The sequence below is a fragment of the Onychostoma macrolepis genome, chromosome 20 (assembly GCF_012432095.1).
Source record: "Onychostoma macrolepis isolate SWU-2019 chromosome 20, ASM1243209v1, whole genome shotgun sequence".
Classification (NCBI taxonomy): Eukaryota; Metazoa; Chordata; class Actinopteri; order Cypriniformes; family Cyprinidae; genus Onychostoma; species Onychostoma macrolepis.
In genome coordinates this window covers 30,994,006-31,005,672 of record NC_081174.1, presented here as the reverse complement: position 1 = coordinate 31,005,672, position 11,667 = coordinate 30,994,006, and the positions used below count along the sequence as shown (strand labels likewise).

The window sequence follows — 11,667 nt, the reverse complement described above, 5'->3', positions numbered from 1 at the left end:
TTTGTAAAAAATTTTTTATTAAATGTGTATAAAAAGCAATATACATATATAACATCAATTTGATAACCACCAATTCATATGCACTGCTGCTGCTGCTGTTATTTTACAACAAATGAGTGTAGCTTGACTTCATAAGCTGTTCCTCACGTTACTGATGAGCTCAGACAAAACCAGCTCTGAAGACTTTTGTTCTGGATTCAAAATCATGTGGAAAAAGTCTTTCCATAAAGACTCGACAGGAGCGCTGAAAAAACACAAAACAAGAGGAGCTCGTCTCACATTCATCTGATCGAATACTTCACCTGCATACATGTTAAACTCACAAAAATGTCACATTTCACCCCAAAAATCACCTGAAATTTTGAAATAATAATAATGCATAATATAAATAATAATAATGCATATTATAAATACATTTACAATATCTACTATTGTTGTTTTTATTTTAAAACTATTTAAAAAACATTTCATAAAAAAAAACTACATTCATTTAAAAATGTCCCAAAATCGACATTATTAATATTACATTAAATGTGACATAATTTGCATAAGCTAAAGACAGCAACAAATATTATAAAAGGTGTGCACATACATTTTTATTTTTTATTACAGTGATGAAAATTCACAAATAAATGTGCTTTATTCTCATAAAAATGTTACTTGTCAAATCTTTGAAAAAAAAATATATATTCTCTGTATGTTTTCTTTTGATTTGGGGGTAAAACATGGCTTGAATATGTTTTTCTGTACAATGATAACAGATGCTGTACCTGTGCTGAGATCCAGATCCTTCATCTAAACTCCAGGCCAAGTTTTCCTGCTTCACTTTCATTGGACGATTAAACAACAGCATGTGCACGACTTCTGCAACGCCGATCAGATCGACCTGTCGCAAGAGAGCAGAAAAACACAGAAATTAAATGCAAAAATGACTGCTTTTTACACATTTTATGCATTTGATTATTCTCTAAAGAGGATTCACTACTGCATTTTAAATTCACCATGAGACAGCGTTCACAATGCATTTAAATTATTTAATGGGACATTTTACAGTGAAACGAAATATTCAGCATGAAATAATCCTGAACCCACAGCAGACTGAACATAAAAATAAATGATTAAAAATTAAATTAAAATAGCAAAACAAAAAATTTAATTAAAAGAAAAACAAAAAATATAATATATAAATACAAATAAAAACATGAATATAAATGTGCAAAAATTACAAACAAAAAAAACACACACACACATAATATATAAAAATCATTTAAATTTATCCAAATAATAATAAATGCTAAATATAAATATTTAAGTGTAATAAAAATATATAAAAAGTAAAACAATTTATAAATAAAATTACATACATAAAATTGGCAACACTTTACAATATAGTTAATTTGTTAACTACTTTATAATAAATTATAATAATTTATTTAAAAAAATAAAAAAATAATAAAAAATTAAAAATAAGAATTTATAATAAATGAATAAACAAGTATGGGAAGGAAAGAGGAAAGAGGGCTAAATGTACCTGATAAGGTGAGGCAGAAGGCGACAGGAGACCCTGCTGAATGTATTTCTGAGCAGAAGGAAGAGCTTGTGCTGTTGTGACGTCAGTCTGGAGCTGCAGATCCACCGAGTTTGAGAAATCTAGCGCCGTGATGCCGCTGCGGACACAAATACAGGACGACCAGGTTAGAAACAAGCATCAACAGAAACAGCATCCATCACATTCCTGCGTGTGCATGTGTTTTATTCACGTACCTCAGGTAAAAATACAGCGATTCTGGCTTCAGGCCTCCGTGAACCACTCGACAGGAATGAAACTGTTTCACCAACTCCAGCAACAGAACGACTAACAGAGAAACATCGTCTCCAGCAATGGGCCTGACGAGACGATCCTGCACGCGGAGAGATGGAGACAGAAGAGTCTGACCGAGTTTGACACGTGAACGCAGAGGTTTAGGAGGAATCTGAACGAGCCGAACCTGAACGGTGTCTCCGTGAGGAATCCTCCAGAGAGTCATGCAGCCGTTCTCAAACACATAACAGCAGATCTGGACGTCACCGTCCGGTTCATCACGAGACCGTCGAGATCTGAGCTGTGAGCTGATGAAGAAATCCCACGGCACTCCGGAACAATCCACCTGTTACACGAGAAAAGAGAGGAAAAGAAAAAACGATAAATGGCAAATCACACAAAAAAAATAAAATAAAATAAAAATAATAATAATAATATTAATTATATATAAAACAAATAAATATAAATAAAGAGTTAGAGCGAAATATATTTAAATATATATAAAAATACAGGAAAATAAATAGAAGTATATAAAAAAAAATATATATATATATATATAAATCTAAAATAAATACAAAGCATTATGACAGTAAATAAGAAACATGAATATATATATAAATATAAATAAAGCATAAATACAAAAGAGTAAAAGAAAATATATCAAACAAGACTAAATAAATATACAATAAGAGTACATTTATTTATTACAGTAAATACTTCTACATAAATGAGTAAAAAAGGAATATAACAAAATATATAAAGCATAAATACAGTGTAAATAGTAATGATCAATATTGTTAACTGAAACAAACTATTATTCATTTTTGGTAATTGAAACTAAGCTGAAATAAAATAAATATTAGATGAAAAACTACACTAAAAACAAAAAGCAAATAAAAATTAGAAATGTTGCCTAGGCAAATAACTGAAGTACTAAAATTACTACAGCTAAAATTACTAATATATATATATATATATATATATATATAAAATAAAAATATATGATGCATCACATAATATTATAAAAATGACAAAGCACATAATTCCTAAAACTTAAAAAAACAAAAAAACAACTGAAAATATATTTTTTTAAAAATTCCAAATATTAATAAATACTATGAAACTGTATAAATAAATATACTAAATAAATAAGTGTAAAAATACAAGTAAATAATTCTATATTTATTCTCAGCAGTTGTGTGTACATCTCATTTGGCCTTAAAACAGATGCTTCACGCGTGTCACCTTCAGGAAGACAGCAGCGGTGCCGGAGAAGTACAGGGTAAAGTCCTTCAGCGTCTCCATCTTACCGCAGTAAACCAACACCTCTCCATCTGGAAGTGTGTAGAATTCACTATTAAACATTTCTTAGACCAGTGCTTCCCAACCACTGCGCTGCGGCACACTAGTGTTCATCGTCAATTTGTGGGTTTTACAAATATTTAACCAATGAAAAGCATTCAAAGGAGCGTGTGACTAAACCTCATAACGCCGCTGGATCCTCAAAGAATGAAGTGCTGCGCAGTTTGAAGACAGAAGTTAACTTCTTCGCAATGCAAGAGTAAATGAAGAACTGATGTTTGAAAAAGAGCAGCGTTTTCTTTACTCAAGAAACACTGTCTATTAAAGGCTAATGTTTTTGTGTGTTTAAAGAACGGAGAAGAGTCTTAGCATTTGCTGTCTAGTTGTAGCCAATACACTTTTTGTATTTATAACCTGTTTTTGAAATTTGTAGTGCTTAGTGGTGTGCCGTGGGATTTTTTTTTTAACTTATCAAAACTGTGCCACGGTAGAAAAAAGGTTGGGAAACACTGACTAAGACAACAAGTTACTGTAAAAACACGACTGTGATGATGGAGGAGTTTTCCGGATACCGAGACGCAGGTTTTCGTCCCCGCTGGTGTCCGGCAGACGCCCGGTTTTTCGCTGGAAGTTGGAGAATGACGCCACGTCTGTCTGATGAAACAACCGGGATCTGACGCTTAAACCACAGACGTCCTCCGATTCTGTGACTGCTGACACACACACACACACACACACACACACACAAAAAATAAGTTAATCAGAAGATATCTGGGAAAAATGGATATACTTTACAGATAATGTAATGTAAAACTATTATATCATTTACAAAAGCTCTTATATGCTCAGAGTAATCAATGTGTGTGCATTAACAGGCAAAATAAAACTAAATAAAATTAAACTATGTATGCAAATATTTAAACTATGTTAAACTATGTATGCAAATATTTCATTAGACATTATCAAATTAAATATGCATGAATTTGCATACATTTCCAGAGCAAAAATCTTAACATTGCATAAAACCAGGTAAACAAAAAAAAAAAAAAAAAAAAAAGGAAAAGTAAATAAGACAGTAAATTAAATAAGACTAAATCATAAATAAGTCAGTGAATAAATAAGAAATACAAGAAAATACACACAAAAAGCATAAACACAGTACAGTAAAAGTTTATATATACATCTATCTCAAAATAAATATAGAGTCAAATGTAAATATCAGAGTTGTTAATGTTAACAGAAACCAAAACAAACTATACTTAATTGAAAATAAAACTGAAATAAAAAATAAATATTACATGAAAAAAAAAATTTAAATGTTGCCCTGGAAAATAACTGAAGTAGAAAAATCACTAAAACTAAAACAGAAATATAAATCTAATGATCTAATTGAATATCCACTAATATGCATACATTTGGATGAAGCCAGATTCAAAATTCTTGTTTGACATTTGGTGTATGCAAGTGCTGCAAAGTGGAAAAAACTTTTTAAGATATGTATTGCAACTGAAATCTACAGACACAAAACAGATAGTGTGCAATAAAATAAACACCTAAAAGTCTATTTTGCATGCTGTCCTTCCACTAGTCTGAAGACATGTTATGAAAACCTAAATAGCCTATAATCTCAAAACTGACCAGCGCATGAAAAACGATGCAACTCATCAAATGTCTGACACTAGCGCCATCTCGTGGCCAAAAGCACTACAGGTCAGGAACGCCAGCAGATCTGATCTGGCTGAGAGAGACTGTATAAACTGCAGAGCCGTGAGTGAATGAACTGTAAAGCGTGAGCTTTATTTCCCACCTTCCTCCGGCGTCTCCGCGGCTCGGCTGATCTCAGGCTCCTTCAAGCGCTTCGTGGAGTTGTGGGAAAAGGTAGCGAAGGAAGCGCCTCCCCACTCCTGACTGATCTCTAGGATAGGACTAGGAACATAAAACACAGAAAAACTCAATTACAAGAGAGATATTAACTCATCATGAATGGTCCTTTAAAGATAACAAATTACACGTTAATGTTAAGTTGCAGATCATGGCACTTGCAACACCGAAGTCATGGGTTTGATGCGCATGGAATGCATGAAGTGATATAAAGGTATACTCTGAATGCAGTGTAAGCCGATAAATGCACAAATGTAAAATAGTATCTTATCAGCTTCATTCACTTCTGAATTTATAGTACCATTTAAATTACAATTATTTTATTAAAGGAAATATAATATTAACGAGTGTACCATAATCCAGTCCATTCCCATGAGTTTCTCTTTGATATTAGTTACATAACAGACAATAAATGCAGTTTCAAACTATATTGGGGTAAATATTACAAAACCTGTAACATAACATTTATGTTAATGCTACAGTTGAATGTTAATATTTCACCACAAAGTAAATAAATTAAATAAACACATAAAATTCTATTTAAAAAAAAGGGGAAAAAAAAGTTTTATTTTATTTTAACTTTAACACCATGTCATGCGCAAGTTGCTGAAAAAGACATGCAGCAATAAATGCCATCTGTCTCGTGCATATCTACTGAGAAAACAACAGCAAAGCAATGCAGCGGAACAACATTTTTGTGCCAATTATGAACATTTTCAGACAAAAATGTGTTAAGAGCCACTTTGGATGAAAGCATCTGCCAAATGCATGAATGTAAATTACAGTAATAATATTTCAATTAAAGGAAATACAAAAAAATAAAAATAAGTCACATAATTCACTCCATTCCCAAATGCAGTTTCACACTATATTGGGGAAAATATCACAAAACTGCTTAAGAATTTGTAATATTCAAAGAGCGTGTTAATATTTTACCATAAAAACAAAAATTTGTATATTATATATATATATATATATACACATATATATACATACCAAAAACTAAAAGTAAATTAAAGAAAATACATAAGCAACTAATAAATTACATTAATTAATAGAAGAAAATGAATCCTATTTTATGTTTTTACATTAAAAAAAAAATTGAATAACATGACATTTTAATTCCAATTCAGAATATTTCCAGGCAGTTTAATGACAGTAAATGAACACGAGTCAGACTGAAGTACCTGAGCTTTTTCTCCTCATCCGTCGTGTTAAAGCTCGGTGCTTTAGTGGATTCTGGGGCCGTTCGGCTGGGATTCTCCGTCAGTCCTGATTCAGACGCTTTTGGCCTCTGGACTCCAGCAAACGGAGTGGAGGCGAGCTGAGTGGCGCGGGCGAATTCACACGTGTCGTCCGGACTCCGGCACAGAGTCTTATTCCAGTGACCGTTGATGATGGCTTCCTCAGAGCGAGAGACGGACGCATCCTGCTAACAAACGAACGCATGATTACTGCCACTGACGAGCACATCTGGGACATTCGTCACAAATACTGAATGAGCTCTGATCTCACTTTGTCAGGGACAAACTCTGCTTTTGACTTCGGCCCTTTCAGACTCGAGGTGGGCAGCTTCAGAGAATTACGGTTCGATGAAGACGATCTTAAAGTGCAAACAAGAAATTAAACACAGGCAGAATTAATTCAACTGAAACATGGACTGAGAAAAGAAAGAAAGAAAGAAAGAAAGAAAGATAGAGAGAGAGAGAGAGAGAGAGAGAGAGAGAGAATGAACGAACAGACAAAAGAAAGAAAGAATGAAAAGAATGAAAGAAAGAAGGAACAAGAATGAATAAAATAGAACAAACAAATGAAAGAAAGATAATAAAAGGAGTGAGAGAAAAGAAAATGAAAAAAGAAAGGATTAAAGGAAAGAAGAGAAATAAAGAGAATGAACGAAAGAAAAAAGTAAAGAAAAAGAATAAAGAATGAGCAAAACAGTATGTACAAAAAAGAGAGAAAAAGAAAGGAACAAAAAAACGAGAATGATCAAAACAGAACAAATGAAAGAAAGATAATAAAAGGAGTGAAAGAAAAAGAAAGAATTAAAGGTAAGAAAAGAGATAAAAAGAGAAAGAAAGAGAACGAATGAACAAAGGAAAGATAAAAAGGAACGAAAAAAGAATGAGCAAGAGAGAAAGTACAAAAAAAGGAGAAAAAGAAAGAAAGGAAGAGAAAGAATGAAAGAAAAACAACAAAAATAGGAAAGAAAGTAACCAAAAAAGGAAAGAAAGAAAAAGAATGAATTAAATCAAGGAAGAACAAAACAGAATGGACGAAAGAAAAAGAAAAAAAACGAAAGGAGGAAAAAGAACAACAGAAAAGAAAAAGCAAAACTAACAAAAGAAAAGCAATCGAGAGTTTGTTACGTTTTATTTGTCAGTGTATTCTCATCAAAAACAGTGAAAGGTTTTGCTGTTTTCTGCAGTTTAGCGTCGCTTCCACCTGAAACACAATCATCACAAACAATCACGTGCTTTGATTTCACCATAAAAACACTGACTGTTCACTTCATGCAATATTAGAGGCTACACTTTTTACTCCTCAAATCAATGCTAATCAATGCACAGCACAGATGTAAATGAGAGGAAAAACAACGACTCACTGTGATTCATGACTTCCTCTCGCCTCACTGAGCTTCTACTGAACGACACAAGGAGAGAAAAACATGCAGAAAGACAAGTGAAATATTTCCCTCTAAATACTTCAATCTAATCCAAGAAAAGCGCTGACTAATGAAGAACTGACCTGCTAACCACACGGTCTTCCTCCGGAGCTGATTTCACCACAGCAGCGTCAGATTCACAGGAACCTGCAGATTTCTGGACGGAAGAACCGGCCTCCTCATGAATAATCTAGACAAACGGATAAAATCACACCGTTAAAGCAAGAACCTGATGCCAATATTTGATGATGGTTGTGTCTGGAAGTTCATTTTTAACATCCAGTTGCCCAAAACTGAACCATCTGTCATCATTTTCTCACATATATATATATATAACGAGTATAACGGGTGATGTACCTGCGGGTCTCTCTGCTGAAGGAGTCTCTGTTTCTCCTCAATCTGATGCTGCAGGTCCTGCTTTAGTTTCTTCAGGTGTGAGGCTCTTTCTGTGCGTTTAAACAGTCATGAAAAACTAATTACAATGGCTACACGGTCTAATCCAGGATTAACTAAAACTATAATCATATAAAAATAAATTAATAAACAAACATTTTTACATTAATGAATTTTTTTTTCAGCTACCAAAACATCTCTCATTTTCATTTAGTTTACCTTGATGTACTAAAATAACTAAAACTGAAATCAAAATTAAAAATACATTTTAAAAAGACAAAGACATGACAAAAACGAAAATTTAAAATTTCAAAATTAAAATGAAATAAAAAAATACAAACATAAAAAAAGATAAAATAGAAAACAAAATGATAAATAAATAAATGCTACTGCAAAATAAGACCAAGGCAGCGTTATTTTAGTATCATTGAGACACTATCAGTTTTTATTAATATTCTGAGTTATATTATATAGTTTTTTTTTTCTTTTCTTTCGGTTTTCATTTAAACTTTAATTAGTTTTAGTAATTTTTGTTGTGCTTTTTTATATGCATGTAATTATGTAGTTTTTATTTTGGTTTGGTTTTATTTATTTTAGTACATCAGTTTACATTTTAAATGAAAATGATTAAAGCAAGTTTATAGATTAAGTGAGTTTTTTAAACCTAAAACAGACAAAATCTCTGTCAATGGAAAAGTAATCTTGTTTTCCATTTTTTTGTTGCTGTTGTTGTTCATTTCTTCTTATTTAAGGCATAAACTCACATAATTATGATACGTTTTTCAGAAAACAAGACTTGATATTGCAGCATCTGGACGTACCGCTCAAAGATTTGTAGTAGCGCTGCGCTCGGAGCTCTTCGATGCTGAACTCTGCGTCCTCCTGATACACCTGATCTTTACAGTACATGATCTGCACATGACCCTCCTGCTGAGACGCATCCTCCTCCTGAACCTGGCTCCTCTGGGACGGGACGCCTGGAGCGCTTCGGAGAAGCCAAAATATCATGATTACAAAACATGAGGCGAGAGTTCAATTCAAATAGTCACACAGACAGATATATAGAATGACATTTGGCCATTACGAGCCTATAGCGCAGTCCGTTTGACCCATTAAAAGCAGTACTAGTTCTATCCCAGCAAACAAAAATATGTTCCAAGAGCATTTTGCTAACATTCCCATGAACCTTTTTCACTTTTCCAGGTTTCTCAGCAGCGGAAGTCCTCATAGTTGGGTTAACTTGAAGAGCAGTGAATGGGAGAATACCACAAATATATTTTTTGCATTTGCTCAAACAGCAAAAAGAAAATACATCAATGGAGAGATTATTTATTCAACTTTCAGATGATGTATAAATCTCAATTTTGAAAAATTGACACTTAAGACTGGTTTTGTGGTCCAGGGTCACATATGTGTTAAAAAAACATTTCTTTCTGGGGTATGTAAACGTTAAAGTGATATTTCCCCCAAATTTTTAATTCTGTTATCATTTACACAAGTTGTTCCAAACAACATAGGTTTCGTTCTTCTGCTGGACACAAAAGATGATCATATTTTGATTCTTGATATTTTGCTGGTAACCAAAGAGCTGACGGTAGCCATTGACATTCATAGTATGGAAAAAATAAAATAAAAATAATTCTATGGAAGTCAATGGCTACCGTTAACTGCTGACAGAATTTTCATTTTTGGGTGAACTATCTCTTTAATGGAACATTGCATTTCATAATTTTGCAAACACTACTCTTAAATGTTCTCTGAACGTTCTTAAACAAGTAGTAACATTTTAAAAATGGTCAAGTCCAATATGGAAAAAATATTTCATGAACAATGTACAAATAGGCCTACTGTTTTTGTGCTAACTTTTTGATAACATTATTAAATAACGTACCAAAGACCTCTAAACGAACATTGTACTAAAGTTACTCAAAGTTCTGGGAATGTTCTGTCAGCTGGAATGTCACTTCCAAATTAGCCAGATATTCCAGATCTGTAATTTAACTAGCTGTCAATGGATAATATTTGCAAAGAGGGGGCTCAAATTGGTAGACATGTACAAAACCAGTTAGATTCACACATAATTAAATAGCGTTTACACAGCATACTTATTCTTTAACTTCATTCTTACCCTTATGTTTGGTTTAGACCAGTTTGAATTATACAAATGTAGAGTTACTGTAAGATATGACTCTTTGAAAGTCATTTAAGTAAAAACATAGCGATATTCATTAGCATTAGCATTCATTTCTTACCTCCAATTGTGAGTCGACAGTTTTTCAAACCCCAAAGACATCCTGAGCGATGTTACCTGTGATTTAATCAATACAACATGGTTGTTTGCTTGGAAGCTTGTTTGTACTCGGAATACTAGAAATAACGCGAGTAACTTTGGTTAACATTCATTAACTGTCAGTCTACAGCTACAGCTAATCACGTTCAAACCGTCAAAACATTACATTAGCGCCTGTATCACATGAATAAGTTGTAAAAATCACGACTGTTACCTCCGAAAGTCATAAAATATCCCTGTTTCGTCGCAGTTTGCGTGAATATTATTTCCAATATGGTGTTTGCTGACAGTAGTGTTGTTGTGCGATTCGAGGTTTAATTTCAAATATTACCACGTGACTATGACGTACGAACTGACGTTCCTCAGCACGTCGCATAATACCGTGTATGTTCCTTTTTTGCATTTTTATTTTCGTTGTGTGTATATAAAGATGTCTTGGATTTCAATGAGAAATTTCATAAAGAAGAAAGTAAACACAGTTAAGATGGACTTGATAAAAGATGACAATAAACCCCCCTTTATTAATGCGGAAGCTCTGCACAGCCCTACATAAAGCAGGCCTATGGGTTAAAACAATTTTTACATTTCATATTTTATTTATAAACAATGACCGTGTTCTATGAAAATGTAAAAGCATAAAGGTAACTCTTATATCTTTGTATTTTCTAAGCAAGCCTTGTACATACTGCCTCCTATTGGTTTGTTGTGAAAACAGGAGTTAAATCCATCTCATTATCAGATATTTCCATAACATTTTTTATGCTAAACGTTTCTCTTTTGAGCGATAAGAGTGTGGCACAGAAGTAAAATGTATTGGATGTATACGGTCATCTTAGCTTTTATTATTATTAGTATTATTATTATAACAACAGCAATAATAATAATAATTATAAATATTCATTGATAAACTGAGAGCATTCATTTGATAGACTGGTTTTGTATTACGTCATAAATATTTAAATATAACCGTTGCAGAAACCGTTGGGACTGGTATGCTCTGTTCTCGTTTAGGTGAGGAGAATTTTGTTCTTGAACAAAAAAACTTGTTAAATAATTGTTATTATACAATTTTAAACAGCCTAACACTGCAGTTTTTCTGTTCACTCTTATTTGGATCGTTTTAATTAACGTTACCAGCATTGAACGTTCACGTGTTCTGGTCATTTAGACCCGGAAAGGCTTTCCAATGTTGGTTAAAGTTATCGCATTGGACTAAAGTAAGTGTAAGTGTGTGTGTGTGTGTGTAAGTGAGTGTGAGTGAGTGTGTGTGTGTGTGTGTGTGTAAGTGTGTGTGTGTGTGTGTGTGTGTGTGTGTGTAAGTGAGTGTGTGTGTGT

The 11,667-nt window shown here is 33.0% G+C and overlaps 2 protein-coding genes across 7 annotated transcripts in view; one reads left to right on the top strand and one right to left on the bottom strand.

The window, feature by feature from the left end:
• Positions 1 to 10,683, bottom strand: bub1ba (BUB1 mitotic checkpoint serine/threonine kinase Ba). Of its 4 annotated transcripts, none has more exons than XM_058756020.1 (17): positions 10,547 to 10,683; positions 10,295 to 10,350; positions 8,864 to 9,027; positions 8,007 to 8,095; positions 7,733 to 7,839; positions 7,590 to 7,627; positions 7,354 to 7,429; positions 6,500 to 6,587; positions 6,172 to 6,416; positions 4,911 to 5,029; positions 3,676 to 3,816; positions 3,047 to 3,135; positions 1,989 to 2,147; positions 1,765 to 1,901; positions 1,532 to 1,667; positions 771 to 886; positions 1 to 244 (listed from the first exon to the last, which is right to left on the bottom strand). In XM_058756020.1, exons 2-17 carry the CDS (start codon positions 10,333 to 10,335, stop codon positions 130 to 132), a joined length of 1,860 nt encoding a protein of 619 aa, XP_058612003.1. In that variant the 5' UTR covers positions 10,336 to 10,350; positions 10,547 to 10,683; the 3' UTR covers positions 1 to 129. The 4 variants fall into 4 exon arrangements, with proteins under 4 accessions (XP_058612003.1, XP_058612004.1, XP_058612006.1 ...); XM_058756021.1 differs by having other exon boundaries at positions 3,676 to 3,813; XM_058756023.1 differs by having other exon boundaries at positions 6,172 to 6,413.
• A 521-nt stretch (positions 10,684 to 11,204) lies between these two features.
• The window catches only part of mettl24 (methyltransferase like 24), a 34,458-nt gene continuing 33,995 nt past the window's right edge, over positions 11,205 to 11,667 (top strand). Inside the window, exons 1-2 of one of the 3 annotated variants that reach the window (XM_058755760.1) lie at positions 11,332 to 11,343; positions 11,470 to 11,549. The gene's annotated coding sequence lies outside the window, so the exon portion shown is untranslated. Of the gene's footprint in view, positions 11,344 to 11,469; positions 11,550 to 11,667 lie in introns of all 3 variants that reach the window. The other 2 variants (XM_058755761.1, XM_058755762.1) reach the window with 2 other exon arrangements.

Excerpts from the sequence above, each read along its gene's own strand:
- bub1ba (XM_058756020.1), bottom strand. The coding sequence starts at position 10,335 with ATGTCTTTGGGGTTTGAAAAACTGTCGACTCACAATTGGAG. Across the intron at positions 3,817-4,910 it reads CGCGGAGACGCCGGAGGAAG|CAGTCACAGAATCGGAGGAC; the intron begins GTGGGAAATAAA and ends TGTGTGTGTCAG. Across the intron at positions 245-770 it reads GGATCTGGATCTCAGCACAG|CGCTCCTGTCGAGTCTTTAT; the intron begins GTACAGCATCTG and ends GTGTTTTTTCAG.